This window comes from Branchiostoma lanceolatum, chromosome 7 (assembly GCF_035083965.1).
Source record: "Branchiostoma lanceolatum isolate klBraLanc5 chromosome 7, klBraLanc5.hap2, whole genome shotgun sequence".
Lineage (NCBI taxonomy): Eukaryota > Metazoa > Chordata > Leptocardii > Amphioxiformes > Branchiostomatidae > Branchiostoma > Branchiostoma lanceolatum.
The window spans coordinates 17937078-17959065 of record NC_089728.1 but is presented as its reverse complement, the minus strand read 5'-3'; the positions used below and the strand labels follow the sequence as shown (position 1 = coordinate 17959065).

The following is a 21988-nucleotide window of genomic DNA, read 5'->3' as shown; positions in this document are numbered from 1 at the left end:
ATTTAAACATTTCGAGTCGAAAACAAAATTCCTTCCATGAGTTTGTTTGTATATATGTCTTGTAACTTCTCACAAGTTTTTACCGAGATTGGCTCATTGTTGATTAAGTTATCCTAGAAAGTTTACGCATGGTCCGGTGGGGTCAAAACTGACCCCAGCAAAATCTGCACTCATATTCCCTATTGTTTGATACTTGTCATCTAGTAACATGTATGATAAGGGTTATTATGATCATAGTTACAAAATATAGTTTTTTAGAAACGTGAAAAAAAAACAATTTTATTCAATGAACGTATATATTGATGACATTGCGACGTATTATGACGTCATTTATGTGATTTTATTGACGAAAACCAACAAATTGGGTATTTTTATATAACTCAAATGTACACGCTAAAACTTAAATAGAAATTATGTATGATGAATCATAATATATCCAAAGACGTTATTTGCAGATGGCAACAGGAACAACGTCAAAATGACGTCATAAAAATCATATTCATATCAGATTACACTAGCGAATTACGCCATTTTGGTACCGCCATCTTGAATTATTTCAAATGCATTTTTTCATCATATAACCTAATAACACAATAAAAAATGGACCAAAACGTTATATTAAGATTGTTTCTGTTTGAATAAACATGGTAATGATGAAATTTGAGGTTGAAATAGCCGGTTATAGCTATTCTAATTATATTGTCCGCCATCTTAGATTTTGACCGATGACGTAATCAAATATGCATAAATTATGAATATCAAATCATAAAAGTGATAGTGAATTACATTGGTTGGTATTGATATAAGAAAATAAGTGCAGTTTAAAAAAACAGCTCTAGAATTACATTGTACAAACCAGAATTAGCGACTTTTTCCAAATATGGCTCTTAGAAACCAGTTGCCATAGCATTATGAAAACATTAATTAGTTATTTCATTAAACTCAAATTGTTGCCAACGAAATTCTAACAAAGTCGACCAAGTTTGGTTGTTCTAGCGTAAGACATGCAGATGCTATATGACATCAAATGTTGTCGCAGGCCTCAAAAGAGCCCGCTTGTCCGAATAGCGTAAGTTGCAAAAGACGATGTTCCCTATTTTTGCATAAATTATGATAATAAGCAGAAATTATTCACACCTAATCATGTCAAACTGTCCCTTACAGATTGCTTAAACTATACATAAAAACAAACAACAAAAATAGTCACCAATAAAGCTGTATTTGCAGAAAACATTGTGGGGTCAGTTTTGACCCCATACGGTAAGATTAGTCGTAAAAAAGCTACGGTGGTTTGAGGGTTAAAAAAGAAAGACAGGCCAAATAGCATAGGCAGTGGTCAGTGACCTAGCATTCCAAAGAACGCTAGCACCGAAGGATAAAAAAGAAACAAGAGAACCTGTGGCGGGGTGAAATTGCCATGGGGCTGAAAAGTATGCTGATTATCATACACATTACACAGATAGTTCAAGTTCATTGGAAATATTGAGACCAGGAACTAGAATGCACCAAACGAAAAAAAATCAATTCTATAAAGTTCCTTCTCGTCTTGGTCTCTCGTCACACCTCATTGCAAATTTAAAGCTACCTTTACCAATTTAATGCTCCGTCGGACGTCGACAGGACATGTGACTCCGCATGAACTTCCACGTCGGAGGTGTTCATTTTAACCTAACAACCATAAAGTCTGAAAATTCTAACCTTGCCGGGGGAGAGACCGACATGTCGACAGGGACCAAAAGAAGCAAGAAACAAGCGTGTTGTCGTGCCACGTAAAATGTATCACACAACGAGCTCGACTAGGAAATTAAGATGTTTTAAAAATTCACAAATCGTGTACAAAAATACTACGACGACAATAGCCAATTCGCTCTCTTCAATGTAAGTCTATTAATCGCAACGTTGTCAATTTCTAGAACTTTCCCCAGGAGTCAAAACGTATCAGATGCACATATTAATGTTGACTTCTGTATGACGTCAGACATGCCCTGTCGGACGTTGACAGAACGCTGACTCCACAGGTACCGTCAGCCTTATTTGGTCATGCTGTGGATGTAACCTGTAACGTCGGAGATGTTACACATTAGCTTTGCCAAATAATCAAGGCTTATTATGGAGAGTGCCTTCAGACTTTTAAAAAATCATTTGGTGGTCCTGGAAAAGTCTGAGATAAAGGCACACTCCATAATAAGCCTTGATTATTTGGCGAGGGTAATGTGTTCGTGGAACTCTAATTTCTTTATGATATGATCTATAAGAACTATAAACGATTAGATATAAAAGAAAGGACACGGCAATGTTTACAATAAACTGTAACTTTATTTTTTTGTATAAAACCAATAGTAAAACAACACTAAACAAACTATGTACACAATTCATATGAAAAATATTATTTCACATATCATACATGTTTCCAAGATTGTACATACTGGCCAATGGTTGTATAATAGAATTCGTTGTATACATACAGATAATGATATAAAATACAAACAGCAATTTCTTCAAATCAAACACTTCAAGCGTCCTTAGGTACCATGATCTTTCACTTCTCGTCTCAGAGATTCCCTCACAACATGATTCGTTTATTACACAGTCCAATCACTACATTTGGTTTGACGCGAAAAACCTATTCTCCAGGCAGAGCAGTGGGTCAGGCTAGTTTTTGACATGTTTTAGGCATTTTTGCCAAAACGGGACAAAATAGAAAGCCCGACAAAAACGCCTAAAACACGTAAAAAAACAGCGGGACCCACTCTTCTGCTTGGAGAGTACGAAAAACCTTCGTTTAGTAAAACACTAAGTTGAATAACCTCCTTTTCGGTCGACTTCAGACTGAGGTCGAAGCTTGAGGCTTTCTTGTTGAATAGTAAGAAGCACAAAATGTCATGTTATAGTCTTAAAATCTCCACATCACTTCAGTCGTCTTGATATCAAATGTGGTAGCCTGTGTATACACAAGCTCCCTGGCAGAGGTTAATGACCCCCTCTCCTAGGGGGCGGTTACAGTCGGGCCGGCCGCTAGGAGCGCGATTCAGTCAGGCTATCAAGTGTGGCAACTGATACAACACTTTTCCTTGCCCTTGTTGTTTTCGGTGTTTTTTGCTTTTCGATTGTTCGGCCCAATGATGCCCCTCTCTGTACGGTAGAAATAGTTAAAGTTCGACACGATGACTGGCACGGGTAGGGCGATAACTAATAGTCCCGTAACAGCGCACACTGCACCGACGATTTTCCCGCCAACCGTAACAGGGGTGTTATCCCCGTATCCAACGGTCGTCATGGTAACGACAGCCCACCAAAAGCCGTCCGGAATGCTGGTGTAGTTCGTTCTCGGATGTGAGGCCTCTGTGACGTACATCACGCTCGAAAAGAACACCATAGCGACGATCATGAAGAAAGACAGGATGACGAACTCGTTCATGCTGGCTCGTAGCGTCTTACCCAGAATCCTCAGCCCCTTGGAATGCCGGGATAGCTTGAAGACTCTAACCACGCGAGATAGTCGAAAGATGCGAAGCATGACGAGAACAGAGCCTTGGTTCACCGTCGCCACCAATCCGCTCGCTAAACCGATGGTTGTGAGGGTTAGGAAGTACGGAATGATGGCGATTATGTCAATGATATTGGTGATGTTTTTGAGGAACTTTTCCGTCGTTTTGGGGGTCACGACATAGCGGGCGGTGACCTCGGCAGTGAAAATGGTGATACACACGGTCTCAATCCAGAAGAATGCGAAATGCGTGTAGGCAATCTATGAAACAATGAAAATACAATTAATCAAATAATACTTTAAATGTTCCCCATGCAGAATACATATAGGATGGTATAAAAGTAAATGAAGACGATTAAGACATTCTTCTTAGCTTCCTCTAGTAACTTTTACAATTGAATAATTCTCAATAGGTTGCACGTTCTGAAGATACACAATGACCTAACTGTTGTTACAGGTCAGCACCTTGAGGAACGACACCTTGCGGAGTATATTTGAAAAACACTGACTGTTCAAACGTGGCACTAGCAACATCTAGAATCTTTGAGATCATAACAGACAGAAAGGCGTTGAATACTACATTGTTTCCCAAAGGTCCAAAGAATTCTACTGAATCAACAGGTGGTTGACGATTTACTTACCACGAAATAGTTCGGCTCCTTGTTCTTTACGTTCTGAAAATACAAGGGAAATATATGTGTGTCAATAAAATACATATTAAGTATTGTAACATATAGGCACTGTTTAGTTCAATTGTTGTATAATACTATATGTATATGACTTTTATTTGGAAATTCATGCCCGTAGGCCAATTGCAAGGGTACAAACAGTAGAAAGGGTAACGATGGTAACAAGTGTCTATTCTATGCATCTAACCAATATTTCTACATACAACATTACTGGGGGGTTTGACTTCTTCTTTGGGGGCAGTGGCTGATGAAAAGTCCCACGTTGTTAATGATAAGTGGGTTTTGTGAATATATATAAGACAGAGCAAAAGCCCTTCCAATTTACTCTTTGTTAAAAAGCAAGTATTTACATACTGTATTAAAGGACAATGTCAAACACAGTCTACGTTGTAATCTATATTTGACACATTTCTACAGTAAGCCGGATATACAGAACAGATGCATCCGTTCACTGTAGTGAAGCAAACATTTTGTGTCGTGACTTAACTGTATAGTAAACAAATGCTTATAGCTAAAGCTCGAGTGTACACATACACACATAGCTTCTTTGCTATGCTCTAAATATCAGGGTGGCAGCTAATACTAGTACCTAGAATAAACATACAAAGAGACATTTTCAGTCAGAAATGTAGAGACAAAATACAAGTCTTACCGGTGATGTGCTATCGTTCCCTGTCGAGTTTGAGTTGACAACGTCGTGGCGAGGTTTTGGGGGGTCTGGCATGGGTATGGTCTCCACACAGAAGGATATAGTAGACAGAAGCACCACTGCTATGATGAAGGCACCGATAGCTCGACCAACCAAAGACTCTTCTGGCTTCTCCAAGACATGCCATATCTTCTTCTTGAGCGGATGTTTTGGTTCTGGCTCTGAAATGGTGGATAGGTGGAGGTTGTCTTCAACGGGATGACCGCTGAGTCCGAAAAACTCGACTTCCTCTAGGAAAACGTCGAGAGGGACTTGGTAGGGGCACTTCAGCCGCCCTCCACGGAGGTAGTAGTCGAAGATAGCCTCAAAGCTAGGCCGGTGGCGATCGAAGAAGATTTCCCGGGTCTCAGGATCGTAGAGGTCTTTCCTCTTCTCCAGCTTTCCGAGAAGGGTGTCGGGAAGACGGTTGAGAACCCTCGCGCGGGTAGCGAATCGGAGACCGCTTACGTTAACCACGACGATCTGGCAGTCATTTTCTTCTCCAGTTCCGGCGTTTTCGTACCGTATGGCGTGGTCGTTACGGTCGACGCTTGTGAAACGCGGGCGGGGAGTGGGGGAGTTGTCGCCGGTGGTCAGTCCACGCTGGCTGTCCTTGGTTCGTGGGTCTGTCTTGTGGATTTGGTCGTAGTGGATGACCTGTTGCATACGAATGTGCGCCATCTTGGGACTCTGGCTGTAGTTGTTGTTCCCCCTCGGGCTCTGGTTGCGGTACCCTCCTCGAGACCGAGGTTGGTAAACAGAGATATCCTGCAAACAAAAGGGAATCGACATTCGAGTCTAATCAACACACAATGATACTAAAACACCTTCCCACGAACTTATAACACCTGTTATAGAAAGTTAGGTCACTCTTGTGATAAGAATGCTCATACATACCTCACTATAGCGGAACTAGGTTCCCTCTTTCATTTCTCCGCATGCTTGCACACAGTAATACATTGTTCAAACAGGATTTAGCATTTCCTGTGAACCAGCGCGAAACTTCAAACGACAGTTAGCTTTAGATTTGCCCCCATAGCTCTAGCTGTCACAGAAAGGGGGAGGGGGGCCTGTTGCTAGGCCGTGACGCACACAGAGCCTTAGTACTCCAGGGTTCAGTAGCGGACCCCAAACAACACCTGAATGCACCTGCCAGGGTTTGAGTAAACATCGCCATGTTTTGTCAACAAGGGTGCTACCAGTGCGGGCCCATACGATACCCCAGTTTTACGGGTAAACATTAAGGATTATGTGGAATTAATTACGCCGTTTAGGAATCAGAGAGTCCTCATAATTGTGCAATGACACCGTAAATTGATTGTAAAAGAGTCAAATTATTTTGTAATCATGATAATCGACTTCAGATAGAACGGCTGTCTTTTTTTGTGGGGGGAGGGGTGCAGTCCCAGATGAAAGTGCGTTTACGTGGTTCTACGAGATGGGCGACAACATGCTATTTTCTATATTTTCTATATTATCACAGTAAAATGATGTACCCCCCTCTACAGGACGTCCGGAACGAGGGGGGTATCCGCCCGTATGACATCGACACCGCGAAATCTCCAAGCAGATGTTAGGAGGAAAAAATCTAAACATTTTCGCCTCAGTGTCCAGACAGAGTATCGTTTGATATCTGTTTGTTTGTATAAATAAATCTATCTCATAGCCGGTAAACCACCTCATGGCGTAATACAACAGGTTTGTATTGAAGAGTGCAAGCTGCATATCAGATTTATTTGATCAACTCACACAGGGAAGGACCCTTACTCTTTCTTTCTTTACTCGATTCATTCCTCTTCTAAAACACGCGGGACCTCCATTTAACGTACTAGACGTCCCTAACTAAAGACATGTACTAATTGTCACCTGTGAAGTAAGGGAATTCGTGTGAAGTGACTTTCCGAATGTCAACGAGACAAGTCAGGAAAAGTTGCAGACACAAAACGTTTCCAACAAATTGGTCCTTACCATAACATAATTATCACCGATATTGTTCATCGGTGATAATTATATTATGGTAAGGACCAATCAGATGGCTGCAGCCTCGTTCTCACAGTTTGTACTCCTAGTTTCGGCTGAGTGACAACCGACCAATCACAGTGCCGTTTTGATTGATCAGGTCATCTCCTCTTTACAAAGACGTTTCTTCAAGTGTGACGTACTCACTTCATAGCAGCTGCTCTGAAGGAATGCTGCTCTAGTTCTCCTCTAGTGGCAAATCGTGATGTTAAGGAAACGTTTCGTGTGTAAACATTGGTGCAGTGACGCTACAAAACCCACCGTGTAGAAACCATAACACCCAGATGTTGTGTTACAGTCCTACCTTTCTTGTATTTGATGTTGATTTGGCCGCCTTTGTTCGCTACAGGGACGGGCATAAAGAGGTTTCTTGAACGTAGAAATCATGGTTAGTTGTCAGTCGGTTTGTCCGAGTACCTAGTCATGTGACAGACTTAAATACATTGACTCTAACAGACCATTTCATTTCAGCCTGAAATTCAGGTATCCGGTTCCACAAAGTGATGACAGGTGGTCAAAGCGTTTTTGGCAACGCCTTAAGCGTGTTTTTTTCAATGACGAGTTAAAGGTTCTTTCCAACTGAGTAACAAGAAATTTTACACCTTTCTCGGCATGATTTGAATAATTGCGCCAGCCTTAACTTATCTTTTAGTTTTTGTGAAGGAAATTGTCCCTCAAAAGACTTCGTTCACACCAGGATTGGCGAATCGGGATTCACAAAGGAAAGGTTCGAATCCGAGGGGGTATAAGCCGGATCCGTCGAATCCACATCGGGAGGTAGATTCGGCTACTCGGGAGGTAGATCCGCCTACTCGGGGAGGTAGAATCGGCTACTCGGGAGGTAGATCCGCCTACTCGGGGAGGTAGAATCGGCTACTCGGGAGGTAGATCCGCCTACTCGGGGAGGTAGATTCGGTTATTTGGGAGGTAGATTCGGCTACTCGGGTGGTAGATTCGGCTTCTCGGGAGGTAGATTCGGCTACTCGGGAGGTAGATTCGGCAAATCGAATCAGGATCAACCCCTTGCCTGTATATGAATCCGGATTCGCGAATTCTGGCGTGAACGGAGCCTAACACTTCGTTTTAGACAACCGTGCACACGTTGGGACTCTATTGCGACATTAGTCTCTATTCGTGGACAATCGTGCATCAAGAATCAGCAAGCGCAGTCCAAACCTATCTAAACCGTGGCCGAAAGGGGGGCAGTGGTTTTGTCAACTGCAGACCACTGTATAATATACGGACCTACAAACTAATAGTTTTCAAAATTTTATCTCAAAGGTTCACTTTCAAGGTAACCTGCCTTATCTGCACATAATGTAACACTTCCTACACCAAGACTTGTTTTAACAACCTGCCAAAAATATCTCTGCCCATTCTATTTCCTAGGATCAAACCTGTGTTCTAACCACATACGTCTTTAGGTTGTAAGACTTAATACTACAGACTATACTTATCGAAGATCATATGGCAAACAGCGCTAAGCTATAAGAAAATAAGAAGAAGAACACTTACCGAGTGGAAATTCATCTTGAATCTTTGTCAGAATATAGCGTCAACAACAAGATGCGATGTACCGTCCAACTCCGGTTATATCTTGTGACTATGTTTTGTCGCACCTCCAGTCACAAACTCACAAAGCAGTTCTGTCCGAATGTGACAAGACCGTTTGTTCCGTACACAATGAAAAATCATTCACAATTGATACAGATAAATCTATCCGCTAAACTCCCTATGAATAAATGATAGGCAGAATTTAGCTGTCTTTGTCCCATATAAAACACCGTCGTATTGTATCCAAACAGGTTCGAATCTCGCCGTTTTTGCTACAGTAACTGCTCTATACCTGCTGTTGAAAGTTGCAACGTTGACGTTCACGAATATAAAGGCTCAGACGGTAAATTGTGAAGGTTTTTAACAGAGTAAAACCCCGACCGCCTCTTGTACCACCACCAGTGTTGCAAGATGGCAGGAATGCTACATTCCTCCAATCGTCCGTGTAGTCGACGTGTGGTCGGACTAAAGAGCTCTGTTCACCGATACCCCTTACAGACGGACACGCTAAAGGACGGGCTATTTTGCCAATCTTCACACAGTCGCCACCGTGCACAAACGCACCAGTAACCATCTCACCCGACTGAAACGTGAACGCACGGTTGCGTTAGGGTGTAGTCTTAGTTTTTCACTCCAACAACAACTCACTCGGACGAGAAAACATACCATTTGTGGCTTTAACAACGAGTCATAACTTCTTCGTCGACAAAAAAACTAATCAAGGATGAACTCTTGGAAAGCACAGTTGCGTCAGAGTGTAGTCTTCGTTAATTTTGCACCAACAACAACAACTCACTTGGACAAGAAAAACATAGCTTTTGTGGCTTTAACAAAGAGTCATAACTACTTCGGCGACAAAAACTAGTCAAGGATGGAGTCTTGGAAAACACGGTGGCATTGGAGTGTAGTCTTCGTTTTTTTACATCAACGACAACTCCATTGGACTAGAAAAACATAACTTTTGTGGCTTTAACAAAGAGCCATAACTACTTCGTCGACAAAAAAACTACTCAAGGATATAGTCTTGGAAAACATCTTGAAATTAAATCATCTGTATCTTTATTTGTTTGTTATGCATGACTTAAGAAGTTCTAATGACATTGGGGCTTATATGTTATCAGAAAATAGTTTCTTTTGTGTTGTAACTCATGATGACAAGCTTTGTGGTAGCTTCATTTACCCCTTTGTTGGTATTTTGAAGACCCGATTTTCTCACCTTTTGAAAAAAGGTAATCGTGTGGAAGTTCAATTAAAATTGACGTTACAAGGACAAACGGGTACTTACTAGGTTCTTTAAATAGAATGTTTTCTTAACTATGACAGGAAAAACAGGTGACATAGTTTTATTCACACTGTGCAAGAACAAAAAGCGTCTCAATATTCTAAAAACCGGTAAAAACAAGTACGCAGCGCAATAGTTGTTAAAAAGAAGATAGCTACAATTTTAGCGTTATTGTATACACTGTCATTTCCATCACAGGAGAACAAGACACACGTACAGAAAGATATCGCAGTAGGACAGTTTGTACGCATTTTTCCCGTCACTGATAATACGGCGGTATACAGTACTGTAAATGCAGAAATGTTCGCGGTGGTTTTATGTTCGCGGTTTTCGCGGCGACGTTTCACCGCGAACAGTTTTGTCCAGTACTGATCAATACTGTAGCAGTATGTGACTATAGCGCTGCCGCAAACTTAAAACAACCGCAAACACTCCATTTTTGCCTTAGCGCGAAACAAAAACTACACGAACTTGCATTTGCAGTAGCGTACTAGACTTTCTGGGCCTTCAAAAGACAGTACGGTGTATCCAATCATTGCAAACAATATTCTAACAGAAACAGACGTTGTTTAACACTATAGGATGCAAGTCTCTGTTAGGCCTAGGAAATTTAAAGTTGTGTTTCAGATTACGGCCTTGAAAAAAATTAGCGTTAAATTTTGACCATGCAAATATACATTGTACATGCACAATTTTCTATTGCAAAAAAATGAGGAGAATATGTTGGAATGCGATCCCTCAACATTTTCATCCCTCAGATGTCAGCTAATTTTTCAATTTTGAAATTTTTTTCAAATTTTTCAAATTTTGTAAACTTTTTAGATTTTTTTATTTTTTGAATTTTTTAAAAGTTTTTTGAATTTCTTAAATTTCTTTGATTTTTCTAATTTTCTTAATTTTTCAAATTTTTCAAATTTCAAAATTCTTTCAATCTTTTTATCAATTCTAATTGTCCTTGCTAGCGGTCGACACCCAAAACAAAGGCTATGTTAGCCTCTACCAGGCTATGCGGATGGCTGAAAAAAATAGTAGAAATTGGCCAATAAATAGAGTGAATGGTATGCTAAGGGAGCCCTAAGATCTAGGGTGGCATATTGAATCCTCTCTCCGTAACCGACTCCCTTAGCATATTATTCACTCTATTTGGCCAATTTCGACAATTTTTCCAGCCATCCGTGGAGCCTGGTAGAGGCTATGTAGGGTCTGTAGGTTTTTGCTAGGGTCGGTTGGGTGACTGAATGTAAGGAAATTAGCAGAGAGAGGCTCTTCGATGGAAAGTGAAGAAAGACTCCAGTTGTTGTCGTCAACCGTTGGGAAAGATCTTTATTCCAAGTCACTCTGCATGTCCTCTCCTCTCTATCCTTAATCCCAGTCTGTCTTACTTAAACTCTGTTACTCATTTTATATGTTTCACAATCTACATCTACATCTTCCCTGACAGACTGAGTCACAAGATAAATCACACAAAGGTACATGATGAAGGAAGTAGCAAGTCTCAGGGGGAGTGGACAACCTTGTGCCGAGTTGCACGGCCTCGCACAGCCTTAGTCATACAGCCTTGTGCCGCCTTGCTCTGCCTTAGTCATACTCCATGTCCATTTCTCAGTAATCTAAGGAATTCCTCTACCTACACACATCTGCTTAAACATACTTGATATGCACTATATTACATGAAAACACAACATATTTTCCTATAGCTAGGCCTTACTAAGGTCGTATTGAATCATTGTTGTTGGGTAGTTGCTTTATCATTTCACATATCAACTTCTGGACGTCGAGAGCGCGCGTTTGTGCGGTTTCCAAGATCTCAAGGTGGTTGGTCGGGGGAAGGTCACTCTCCATGGGGGCCATGTCTGTTACCAGAGACAGACCGAACACACGTATCCCACAATGCCGTGCTACAGTCACTTCGGGTGCCGAGCTCATGCCTGTCGTGAAATAGAATTTGATATTTGGTAAAAACAAAAATTTACGACTATTTTTGCATCAGTATGTGTACATGTGTGTGCATTGTGTGTGTGTGTGTGTGTGTAGTGTATGTGTATGTATGTGTGTAGTGTGTGTGTGTGTGCGTGCGCGTGTGTGTGTGTGTGTGTTATGTCTGTATCATAGAGAATGTGTCTGTGTATGTGTGTGTGTACGTGTCTAGCTGTGTGTGCGGCGTGCGTGTGTATTTTGTGTGTGTGTGTGCATCAAAGTCTGTGTGCGTGTCTGTGATAACACAACTCTCCTAGAAAAAAAATTTAAAAATGCATGACAAGATCAATTTATCCATGAAATACGTACCTACACAATCTGCACCCAGCCGCCGTAAGAGTTTGAAGACTGAGACGGTATCGAAGGACGGCCCTCCCACCTGCACCAGTACCCCCTCCCGTACCGCCTGCCCCAGCCCCAGGCCTCCAGCCACAGACATGGCTAACTCACGCAGTTCCCGGTCGTACAACTCAGACACTGGTGGAATCGGGTTTCCAAACCTGAAAGTTCAACGGTGATATTTTAGTAAAGGTAAAGCGGTATCAGACTGAGGAGGGAGCATGGCGCTAAAGCCCCCCCCCCCCCTCTTACTGGACCGCTGGCGGCGTCGCTGCGTCCTAAACTGGATTTGTATACCCTTGACTTTATAATGGGAATATCATTCAAAACGTACAAGTATGACCAAAAAGGCAACAAAACACACAAAGCTTAAAAAGATCCGTTTTTGTCGATGAAATTCGTTGAGTGCTATAGGCTTTGTAAATTCGATCGGCCGCAGCGACGCCGCCAGCGTGCCGCGGGTCCAGGGCTAGGGGGGGGGGCTTTATTCGAGTGGATCAAACCTTACAGTCGGTATATAGGCTACTGAGTCTTCAGCAAGTTGAAGTTGGTATCCGTAAAATCAAAGAAGAAGAAAAAGAATGCCCACGATATGATAAAGTACCTCTCATTAGTGGAGCCTTTAAGTGGATTGTCTGTAGTCAATCCTGGCATACTGATGTGGTCCTTTATTATCATAATGTCGTCGATGGTATAGCCGCTGTTCAACCCACCAGCCGCGTTCGTCACAAATAGAGTTTCTACTCCGATCATTTTAAACACGCGCACAGGCATCGCAACCTACATGTAGAAAAGTAAAGGTTTATTCATGACAGTTATTCTTTTCATGTAACGTCTTGTTCACTGTTTTAACGGTGACCTCAGTACCATGCGAAGTTATCATCACCGTGAAAAGCCTTCACACATCCTTTCTGTAAATCACTAGCCGCCACCGTACGCGTGAAGTCAAAGTTCAGTGAAAATGTCAATTTTCCTTACACCGTGAAATTTGGCTACCGTGAAGATAAAGTAAATCAATCTTTCTCTCCACTTGCTCAAAAGGATCTAATATTGTTTTTTGTTTTGTTTTATTCATTCGCACATATATTAAAAAAACAATAGTGAAATAATGAAAGTATCTAAACGAACGTTCAGGAGGAGAAAAGAAGCCTGCAAGGCTTATAAGAAACCCTCCTCCATTTAACTTAACAAATGTCAATTATGACACAAGTGTGAATACTAATACATTCAATCATATAAATAAATTCAGTTACATTCTAGGATGAGATTACCCTTACTGTGTATAAATATGTAAATACATCATAGAATGTTCAGGTCATAGAATCAGGGGTGTAAACATACGAAACGTTACTCCCAACAAGCAGATTTATTCAATACTCGTAGGAATGCTAATTCATTTGTATCCATCCTTCTGTTTGTATGTACAGTTTATAGAAGACTTTAAGAAACCGTCGCTGTACTTCTGCTGTCACAGTCAGTCATTACTGCGTTTCTCCTTTCAAAAATCAGATTTTTTTCATGCTGTGCAAAATATATCAGCCTGTTTGAATGTCAGAAAATGTAACAACAAATCGAATGTTCTCCTGTTGCACCTTCCAGAGGGGGTATCCTTCGTACTGGTGGAATCGACCCTGCATGCAGACCACAGTCTTTCCCGCTAGGTGGCCAAACACTAGGCGTCCTCTGTGCCCTTGAACTGAAATAAATGTCATAAAACTATTTCAAAATGGTCACAAAACCGGTTTTGATACAAAACGACGTCATATATTATTTCTCTGGCATCACAGTTGTAGATATAGGAATATATGATCCATAGAATGCAATATAAACGCCATTTACAATACGTTCTTTGTGGGAAAAAATTCTAGTCGTTGTTTATACCCCCATTCCACTAGGACGGCGCTCTCGCCGCTTGCTCTCTGCGACATAAGAATTAACAGAGCGCTCGACGGATTTCGTAGATTTAAAAAAAACGAATTTTTTTCGCCTTGTTTGTTTTGTTGTATTTACAGTCATAGTTTTACATTTTGCATGATATTCCAAGTTTAAAACCTAGGGTTACACGAGCATGATTTAGGTCACAGCGAGAGCGCAGCGCGATCGCCGTCTAGTGGAATAGGGGCCTAAAGCCCCCCTCTCACTGGACCCGCGGCACGCTGCCGGCGGCGCTGCAGCCGATCGAATTGATAAAGCGCGCACTCAACGAATTTCATCGACAAAAACGAATCTTTTTAAGCTTTGTGTGTTTTGTTGTCCTTTTGGCCATACTTGTAGGTTTTGAATGATATTCCCATTATAAAGTCAAGGGTAACACAAATCCAGTTTAGGGAGCAGCGACACCGCCAGCGTGCCGCGGATCCAGTAGGAGGGGGGGGGGGCTTACCTGTGCTCTTTGGAAAGTTTGGGATGTCGCTGTAGTCTATGACGTCTTGTTCCTGTACGACATCGGCCAGCCCGCCCAAACCTGATCCACATATCACAGCAATCTGCAAGCAGACATTTCGTGTCAGGATACAATAATCTTTATTGACACAACAAAAGTACAGCGACTTTCGTTAGGTCTTCTTCAAATATACATGCAAACAACAAACAATGGGATACAAAATCATTAACCTACGTACAAGTATATGAATAATTCAACATGTCGAGTTTAACCTATCACTTACACTACTAGTTCTAAGATCCAGACATTATTTGATATATTTACCTATGTGTTCACATTAAGGGTTGTTTCCTTCTAGAATGTACTTGAATTTCTCTATAGAAGGTTATCTTTCTTGTTTAATTTGTTCGCACTTGTGAAGCTTCTGTCACTGAATATCAATTACCTTTGCACGTAACATCTACTGATATACTTCCACCAGGGTACATATTTCCACCACGTAAGATCCAAACAGATCTCCAACCCAACACCCCCCAGTATAATGCACTCCTGTATATCTAAACTGTGCATACCTGGGGGTGCTGCACTAGAGATCTCTCAAACCCGGCCCATTGTTTTTCAAAGTGGCAGATTTATGTAACCCGGCGGATTAATGTTAATGGAGGTTAGATTTTTTTGTGGTTTTAAAGTATTCTAGAAAATACTCAATACAACATACAACATTTACTCAAGCAACTGGATACGATGTGCAAACAGATAGGACGTTTTTGAAACGTCTGACCGCCAAGTTTTCAAAAAGTTATTTAGTTGTTTGAGTGTTACTTTTGTATTGAGTATCGATCATTATCTGGATGTCTATTCTTCATCAAAAATATTCCAGGAGTTCTACTTGTGCATTCTCTCAAACCCAAATTAAACCTAGCCTCCATAGCAGGCTCTCTGGGGCCTTTTGGGGGGGCTTATAACACACCTTTGCCGATGACTTCTTTTTGTACTGGGTCGTTTGTGCAGCCAGTCTGTAACCAGGCCCCTAGGCTAAGTGGTTACACTCTGGCTGATGATTACGGGCTGACTGCAAATACTGTATTATAAGCCCCCCCCCCCCCTAAAAAGCCCGGTAGAGCCTGCTATGGAGGCTAAATTAAGCCCCGGGCGGGGACAAAAACAGTAACGTGAATAAAGTGAAATTGTTCACCCACCTTTGGCCTATGATTTGTCGTCTTCAACAGGAAGTCACTGATATGTTGAATATCTTCGTAAGTTGGCCTCAAGAGGGGAATCAGTTCATCAAATTTACGTTAATATAAGTGTATGCTGAGTATACGCATGTGACTACAAATGTAAAGATGTTGATCTATGAATATATAACAATGAAAATCAACTTAGCTTGTTCTTAATTCATCGTCACTGTGCATGCAATTTTATTTACTTGTCGCACAACTTTCAGCCATGACAGAAAAGACAGTCGACTATGTCGCGGTGGCGTAGTAGCTGGGTGTTTGGCCCAGAACCCAGAGGTTCGAATCCGGGTCCCCTGACTTGTCCCAGTGACACTGTGGCCTTTGGAAATTTACCGTGAATTTCCTCACTTCACTCAGGTGAAAATAAGCACCAACTAGCTTCGGTCAGGGAAGTCCCTCGGATAGGACGTTAAATGGAGGTCCCGTACGTGCTTGAGGAGAGCCACACCTCGAGCACGTTAAAGAGCCCCCACACTTATCAAAAAGAGTAGTGGTCCGTCCTGGTGTGAGTGGATCAAACTTAGCCGGATATGCACCTTGTACTCTTCCGTACAAACCTGGTGTGTTACGCCATGAGGCGATTTACCGGGTATGCAATACAAGCAAGAGAAGTGTCTAGTACACCATTTTCGTCACAACACATCTGAATAATTCTGTACGACAAATTCACGGCTGTCCAATTGAGATTCTTCCAAAGTTGCTCACCGCACGACGTCTATTTGTATGTGACAGTGGTTTTACAGAAGAACTTACACTATGCGAAAGGGGGTTATTTCCGGACATTTCAAAGTTTGTATACGTCCGGACTGGGAACGTTTTCGGACATATCCGGGCAATATCCGGACGACACGCCCCTACGTGTTTGGATAATATTCGAGTCCAGAATGGGAACATAATACTATTTCTCATATCCGGATTTCCAGTAATGGGACATTTTCGGACTCATTTAAGACAAAACACGTTCCGAATATGTCATAATTTCGGACCCAGTTCGGAGGAATAACCCTCCGGAAAGATAGCAAATGCTGAAAATATTAGGAATCCAGAATGGGAACATAATACTATTTCTCATATCCGGATTTCCAGTAATGGGACATTTTCGGACTCATTTAAGACAAAACACGTTCCGAATATGTCATAATTTCGGACACAGTTCGGAGGAATAAACCTCCGGAAAGATAGCAAATGCTGAAAATATTAGGAATCCAGAATGGGAACATAATACTATTTCTCATATCCGGATTTCCAGTAATGGGACATTTTTTGAGTCATTTGGGACAAAACTCGTTCCGAATATGACATATTTTCTGACCGCGTTCGGAGCTGTTACACACCGGGAAATTGCATATACTAAGGATATTCGGGACCAAGAATCGGGCCGTAACACTACTCCTCACATCCGGATTCATAGTAACGCTGAAAGATGGTGATGTCCGGATATTTTTAGGTACGTATACGTCCGAATTGGTAACGTTTTCGGATATATCCGGACAAAAAAACGACTCAACTTCCTCACGTTTTCGGATGATTTCCGTAGTCAAGAACGGGACCACAGTACTCTTCATAATATCCGGACTTCCAGTTTCGGACTCATTTAAGACGAAATGCGTTCAGAAAATGACCTAACTTCTGACCGCGCGTTCGGGCTGTTACGCTCCGGAAAGTTTACATAGGATATTCGGTACCGAGAATCGGACCGTAACACTTCTCCTTTCAGAAACTCTATTAGGCGTTACATTTTCAGACTATTTGGGAGAGAAAATGATCCTAATACAGTATGATATGTTTTGAATTCCTAACTCTTTACACATAGACGAATATACTGCACGAACTAAGAATAACAGAAGTACCACACCAAAGATTTAGGCAAATCAATACACGAATGCAAAACAGAAGTATCATCAAATGCAAGTTGTATTGGAGAACTCTCACTAACACCACTATCACAAAGACGTGAGGAACTATGCAGAAACTTTGCACTCTCTCGACTGAGATCCCCGACCTTCAGGGACTGGTTCCCACTGTGTCGTGAAAGACTCGCTCGAGTAACCGACTACAACAAACATTTAAAGCCAACACTGTGAGATATACAAAAAAGGCTTATCTACGTACTACGGGTCAACTTGCTAAACTACGATAGTAAAAACCGACTACAACAAACTTTTAAAGCCAACACTGTGAGATATACAAAAAGTCATATCTACGTACTATAGGGTCAACTTACTAAGCAGTGATAGTAAATAGTGGAATGTGACGTTTTAATGATGAAGTATGCCACTGTATGTGCTTCTTTTATTGTAATAATGTATGTAAAAAAAAAAGCTAGCCTTTTGTCAACAAGCCTACCAATTCAGCCCTAGGGCTGCCATGTGGTTTGTTTTATAAGTTGTATAAACCAGTCATCAGTCATCATCACAACTCCTAGCTTCAGTCGCTGTCTTCCTCTTCCTCCGTGTCTTCCTCTCCCTCTGTGCGTTCTCCTCCCTCTACGCGTTCCTCTCCCTCCGCGCCTTCCTCTTCCTGGGAGGCCACAGCCATGAGGTGTGGCTGTGCAGCCCGCTGGATGGTGGACATCTGTCTGTAAACTCCTCCCCTTGCTTTCTCTCTTTGTTGGAGAAGGGCAGGCGCCTGTCTCTCCTATTCTGGTCTAGGACCGGCTGGCACCTTCGCGTTATGTCCGTTAACTTGTCCGCCCGCCAGGCGGGTGGCTGGACCCACACCGATGACTTGTCATCCTCATCGCTGACTTCATCGGACATGTAAACCTGTCCTGATGACTTCAGGTAGTCGTATTCTTCTCTGTCCAAGACGTCCCCTGCCACCCGAACTCGGGACTTGAACAGCTGAGTGGGTACAGAAAAAATCTTGTTATTAAGCATGGCGGGCACCTGGGCAGGGCTACACTGCAATAAACGATTTTGAAGGACACAAACCAATATCATCATAGGGGGATTTTTAACACAAACCGCCGCGTTATTAAAAAACCAAGATACATATTACTTTACCATTCTAAATATAGCCAGCAAAATGTAGCCAGTCTTGGTAGGAAATGCATTTTTCATGACTAATAGTTTTCATAAACGTTGTTTCCAATGATCACTTGTAATTTAGATAGAATGTTAGATCTTGGATAGAAAATCCGAAAACACGCAAAATATGCATAAATGCCTGATAAATATTACAGCTTTCTTTTGGAATTTGGTTTTATGAAAAAGAAACTAGTCAGATAGTTCTACTTTAGTGTCAGTTGCATACCAGGTTTTCTTGAACTTCATGATACCCTAACATGTGGATGCCATGCACAAAGCCACTTGAACAATCGCCTAACCCATCCCTTCAATCTGTTAATTTCAATAGATAAATAAGTTGAATACACATACCCTGTCTCTCCTATTTGTCATCATTTTTTTTCTCTTGACCGCCTCAGCCTTCCGTCCTCCTCTAGCAGCTTGCTCTGCGCCCTCAGATGTTCGTGCAGGTGGTTGAATTCGTGGAAGGAAGGAAACAATTTTAGTGTTAATGGAGGTTACCACTAATGTTATCCATTGCGAGGTTAAGGTCATCTATGGCTAAATTGTCCAGGAAAACCTGCACGCCGTAGTCGTCGCGCGTGCGCTGGTCGGCTCCGGGGTAGGCTAGCCTGGCGCACTCTCAGTTCCAATTGCTGCGGGGTCTCGCTGCGCTTTTGCCGCAAAGCCTGGGTGTCGCTGCGGTAGTGGAACGGGTCCTGTGTGCGGCTGTACATCCGCCTTAGATAGACGCAGAGAAACCGGGGAGCCAGGAGCTCTTCGGAGTAAGACGTGGGGTGGGTAGCCATCGCCGGTGACGAAGCAGGAATGGGGCCGTAGAAGAAGGACAATGCAGCCTCTAATTTACCGAAATCAATCTCCGGGGCATTAGTTTTGGCGGCCGCCATGATGGTACAAAAATAAAAAAAGCCAAACAGAAATGGGTACTACAAAACGGGGAGCCAAAACAGAATAGGTCTAAAAACACAAACGAGATTTTGAGCAAACGATAGTGAAAGAATAATTTATGGAATAGGACACAGAAAACTGACAACAACGGTATATCCATTTGCAAGTCAAGGCGTCCAGGAGAGCGGTCTTCTTGGCAAAACAATGGCCCGAAAGGCGCACAGCGGGACACTAGAGACGGACTGCGATGTCGGCAAGGTCCAATCAATTATGCAGTGTGAAAAAACGGACGCGAAACCCACGCCACTAGTAACACAGCTGGAAAACGGAAAATATGCAGAAAACTGCAGCCAAAACAGCAGGACAAAGAATTTGGTAGTACAGGAAAAGCAACAACACTCGTACGGCACACAAACAGTCGGGAAACGTTAACTAGCTACGCAAAGAAACGGGCCGAAAACAAGCTAACACGCGTAGTACACGGGAACCGACAGCGCAAAAAGAAGCACACAAAATTCACAAGCAAGCAGAAACCACAGTTGTCCGAACAAGCGGTGTAGGAATCAATGCAACTTTTCTGGTCTAGGGTATAGGATGTGGACTTAACCTTTATAGCTTAAGTTACGCTACTGTAGAGATAAGAACGCCAAGCCGGTTTGATTAATACTCTTGTTCGGATCGTTATTTATCCCGTAGTATATGCAGTACTATACAAGCCAAGTCTACTATAAAGGCCTACAGTACAAGATGCACAATAATCGATCTAGAGCGTTACGATTACGGAGGTTGAGTGTAATGATGGAAATGTAGGATATTCTACAATCATCTAGTATTTATTACGAACAAAATACAGAGAGCTAATCTACGTGTGATCACTTACCTTAGTCACAGGATAGCTTCTGAGTTCAAATCGGCGGGCTTATGCTAAGGAGCTAGCTGTTCTCACTCGCTATTGGTCAACACTACTCTATTCAGATGAGCTTCCGAATACGGCCTGGTCACGTGTCTTAGTCCTAAATATAGCTTGCTTACTGCCTAGCTACTGAGAAACCTTTGTATAAGATCAGGACACATTATGTCGTCTATTCTATCTGTTACAGCTGACAGGATGATCCTGTCAGCAGTGCAGATTTTTCTACTGCCGACCAGTATCGTCCTGACTCAGTAGCCACTTCCAAATGTCTGGTTGAAGATCGCGAAACGCTCGTTCCCGGGAACACTACACTACAGCCTCAAATCAACCTCCTTGCTCAATTTGCCTGCTAAGTATCCACTGTAGTGTCAGCTAACCCTACCCTCCACGCAGATGTTAGGCTTGTACATGTTTTGCATAACTAAAAGACAGAAGCTATTGACAGGCTAGTCTTACCCTTAATATACAATCATAGCATTGAACATAATCATGTAAAATGTCTTGGCTTGTGCTGGTCAGACTGGTATCGGGCCATTGACCAGCAGTTCATTCGGCGGCCCAAAGCAGTCATCCCGCGGTAAATAGAGCTCAGCACTCCTGGGGAGTTTCCCGGCCCCGCCCAGTAGTACCAGCCCGGCTTTTGCTTCAGCTTGTATGCCCGCCCCGCCAGCAAGGGGAAAACTACTAAATGCATTTTATGTGTGTTGAAGACTCCCAAACATACAACCCTAAACATCATTCGTTGAAATGGGAGTAGATTAATAATGATGATCCATGTCATTTGTTAGATGGTAGTAAGGTTTCGGGGGAATCTCCCGTCAGCGCCTTTGGGTATTAAAGACATGAAAGATGCAGCTGAGCTAACGGGGTCAGGTTACATGCGATAAAGCTTATTTTTTGTAAACAAATCCATTGTGTACTTACCAGTTCAAACCTTGCAAGTTGCACACATTCGCAAACATCGTGGTGGCGCGGTATATACCGTTGTTTGTCGGGCTTTGACTGCTCCAAACACGCGTGGTACGGTCCCATCAGGTCAAACTGTCGCACGGTTGACGTTTCACTGACAACACTTCACTGTTTACATCCGCACAAAAATAACACACAGATATTATGTTCCAACACACATATATAATGTGCCTCAGCTCCGATCCGTTCTAAAAAAAATCTGGTTCCGAATGACCTGACTTTCAGAAACTGCACCACCCGTATGCGTTTTATTCTCGGTTGAATTTGGCTTCCTGATACTCCTTGGTGACAGTATCATCAAATAGCCTAGAATGTGCTGCCACCATGATAAAGTTGCAGCGCCACTGTACGGCGAACAATAGTACAGCACATCGCATATTCTGACCATGAGTGCCTCCTGTTTTAGTCCGAAAATGGGACTTTCCCATGCTGCAACGCTTCCATGGAGTATCATGAGTAAATTTGGAGCATGATACTGTCCGTATATGGAGCTTTCCCATACTGCAACGCGTCTATGGAGTATTTTGAGT

At 42.3% G+C, this 21988-nt stretch overlaps 4 protein-coding genes across 5 annotated transcripts; all 4 read right to left on the bottom strand.

Moving 5' to 3' along the window:
* Nucleotides 1-2296: 2296 nt before the first annotated feature.
* On the bottom strand, nucleotides 2297-4203 carry LOC136438002 (potassium voltage-gated channel subfamily A member 10-like). The gene is made up of 2 exons (XM_066432624.1): nucleotides 4129-4203; nucleotides 2297-3748 (listed from the first exon to the last, which is right to left on the bottom strand). The coding sequence occupies exons 1-2, from the start codon at nucleotides 4201-4203 to the stop codon at nucleotides 3041-3043; spliced, it is 783 nt and encodes a 260-aa protein (XP_066288721.1). The 3' UTR covers nucleotides 2297-3040.
* Nucleotides 4204-4540: 337 nt separating this feature from the next.
* LOC136438001 (potassium voltage-gated channel subfamily A member 7-like) lies at nucleotides 4541-8814 on the bottom strand. Of its 2 annotated transcripts, none has more exons than XM_066432622.1 (2): nucleotides 8399-8814; nucleotides 4541-5632 (listed from the first exon to the last, which is right to left on the bottom strand). In XM_066432622.1, exons 1-2 carry the CDS (start codon nucleotides 8411-8413, stop codon nucleotides 4793-4795), a joined length of 855 nt encoding a protein of 284 aa, XP_066288719.1. In that variant the 5' UTR covers nucleotides 8414-8814; the 3' UTR covers nucleotides 4541-4792. The 2 variants fall into 2 exon arrangements, with proteins under 2 accessions (XP_066288719.1, XP_066288720.1); XM_066432623.1 differs by lacking the exon at nucleotides 8399-8814 and adding an exon at nucleotides 5762-6036 and having other exon boundaries at nucleotides 4545-5632.
* A 2050-nt stretch (nucleotides 8815-10864) lies between these two features.
* On the bottom strand, nucleotides 10865-15710 carry LOC136438419 (purine nucleoside phosphorylase-like; the record flags this gene model as incomplete). The annotated part of the gene is made up of 7 exons (XM_066433188.1): nucleotides 10865-10953; nucleotides 11390-11647; nucleotides 12006-12196; nucleotides 12640-12815; nucleotides 13628-13731; nucleotides 14419-14521; nucleotides 15618-15710. Coding segments are annotated over 6 exons (888 nt in total), but the record flags the coding sequence as incomplete, so codon positions are not given.
* Nucleotides 15711-17555: 1845 nt separating this feature from the next.
* LOC136438000 (uncharacterized) lies at nucleotides 17556-19174 on the bottom strand. Its single transcript, XM_066432620.1, has 2 exons — nucleotides 19040-19174; nucleotides 17556-18502 (listed from the first exon to the last, which is right to left on the bottom strand). Exons 1-2 carry the CDS (start codon nucleotides 19061-19063, stop codon nucleotides 18146-18148), a joined length of 381 nt encoding a protein of 126 aa, XP_066288717.1. The 5' UTR covers nucleotides 19064-19174; the 3' UTR covers nucleotides 17556-18145.
* Between the last annotated feature and the right edge of the window lie 2814 nt (nucleotides 19175-21988).

Excerpts from the sequence above, each read along its gene's own strand:
- LOC136438002 (XM_066432624.1), bottom strand. The coding sequence starts at position 4,203 with ATGTATTTTATTGACACACATATATTTCCCTTGTATTTTCAGAACGTA. Across the intron at positions 3,749-4,128 it reads AGGAGCCGAACTATTTCGTG|ATTGCCTACACGCATTTCGC; the intron begins GTAAGTAAATCG and ends ATTGTTTCATAG.
- LOC136438000 (XM_066432620.1), bottom strand. The coding sequence starts at position 19,063 with ATGATGACAAATAGGAGAGACAGG. Across the intron at positions 18,503-19,039 it reads TGACAAATAGGAGAGACAGG|CTGTTCAAGTCCCGAGTTCG; the intron begins GTATGTGTATTC and ends GTACCCACTCAG.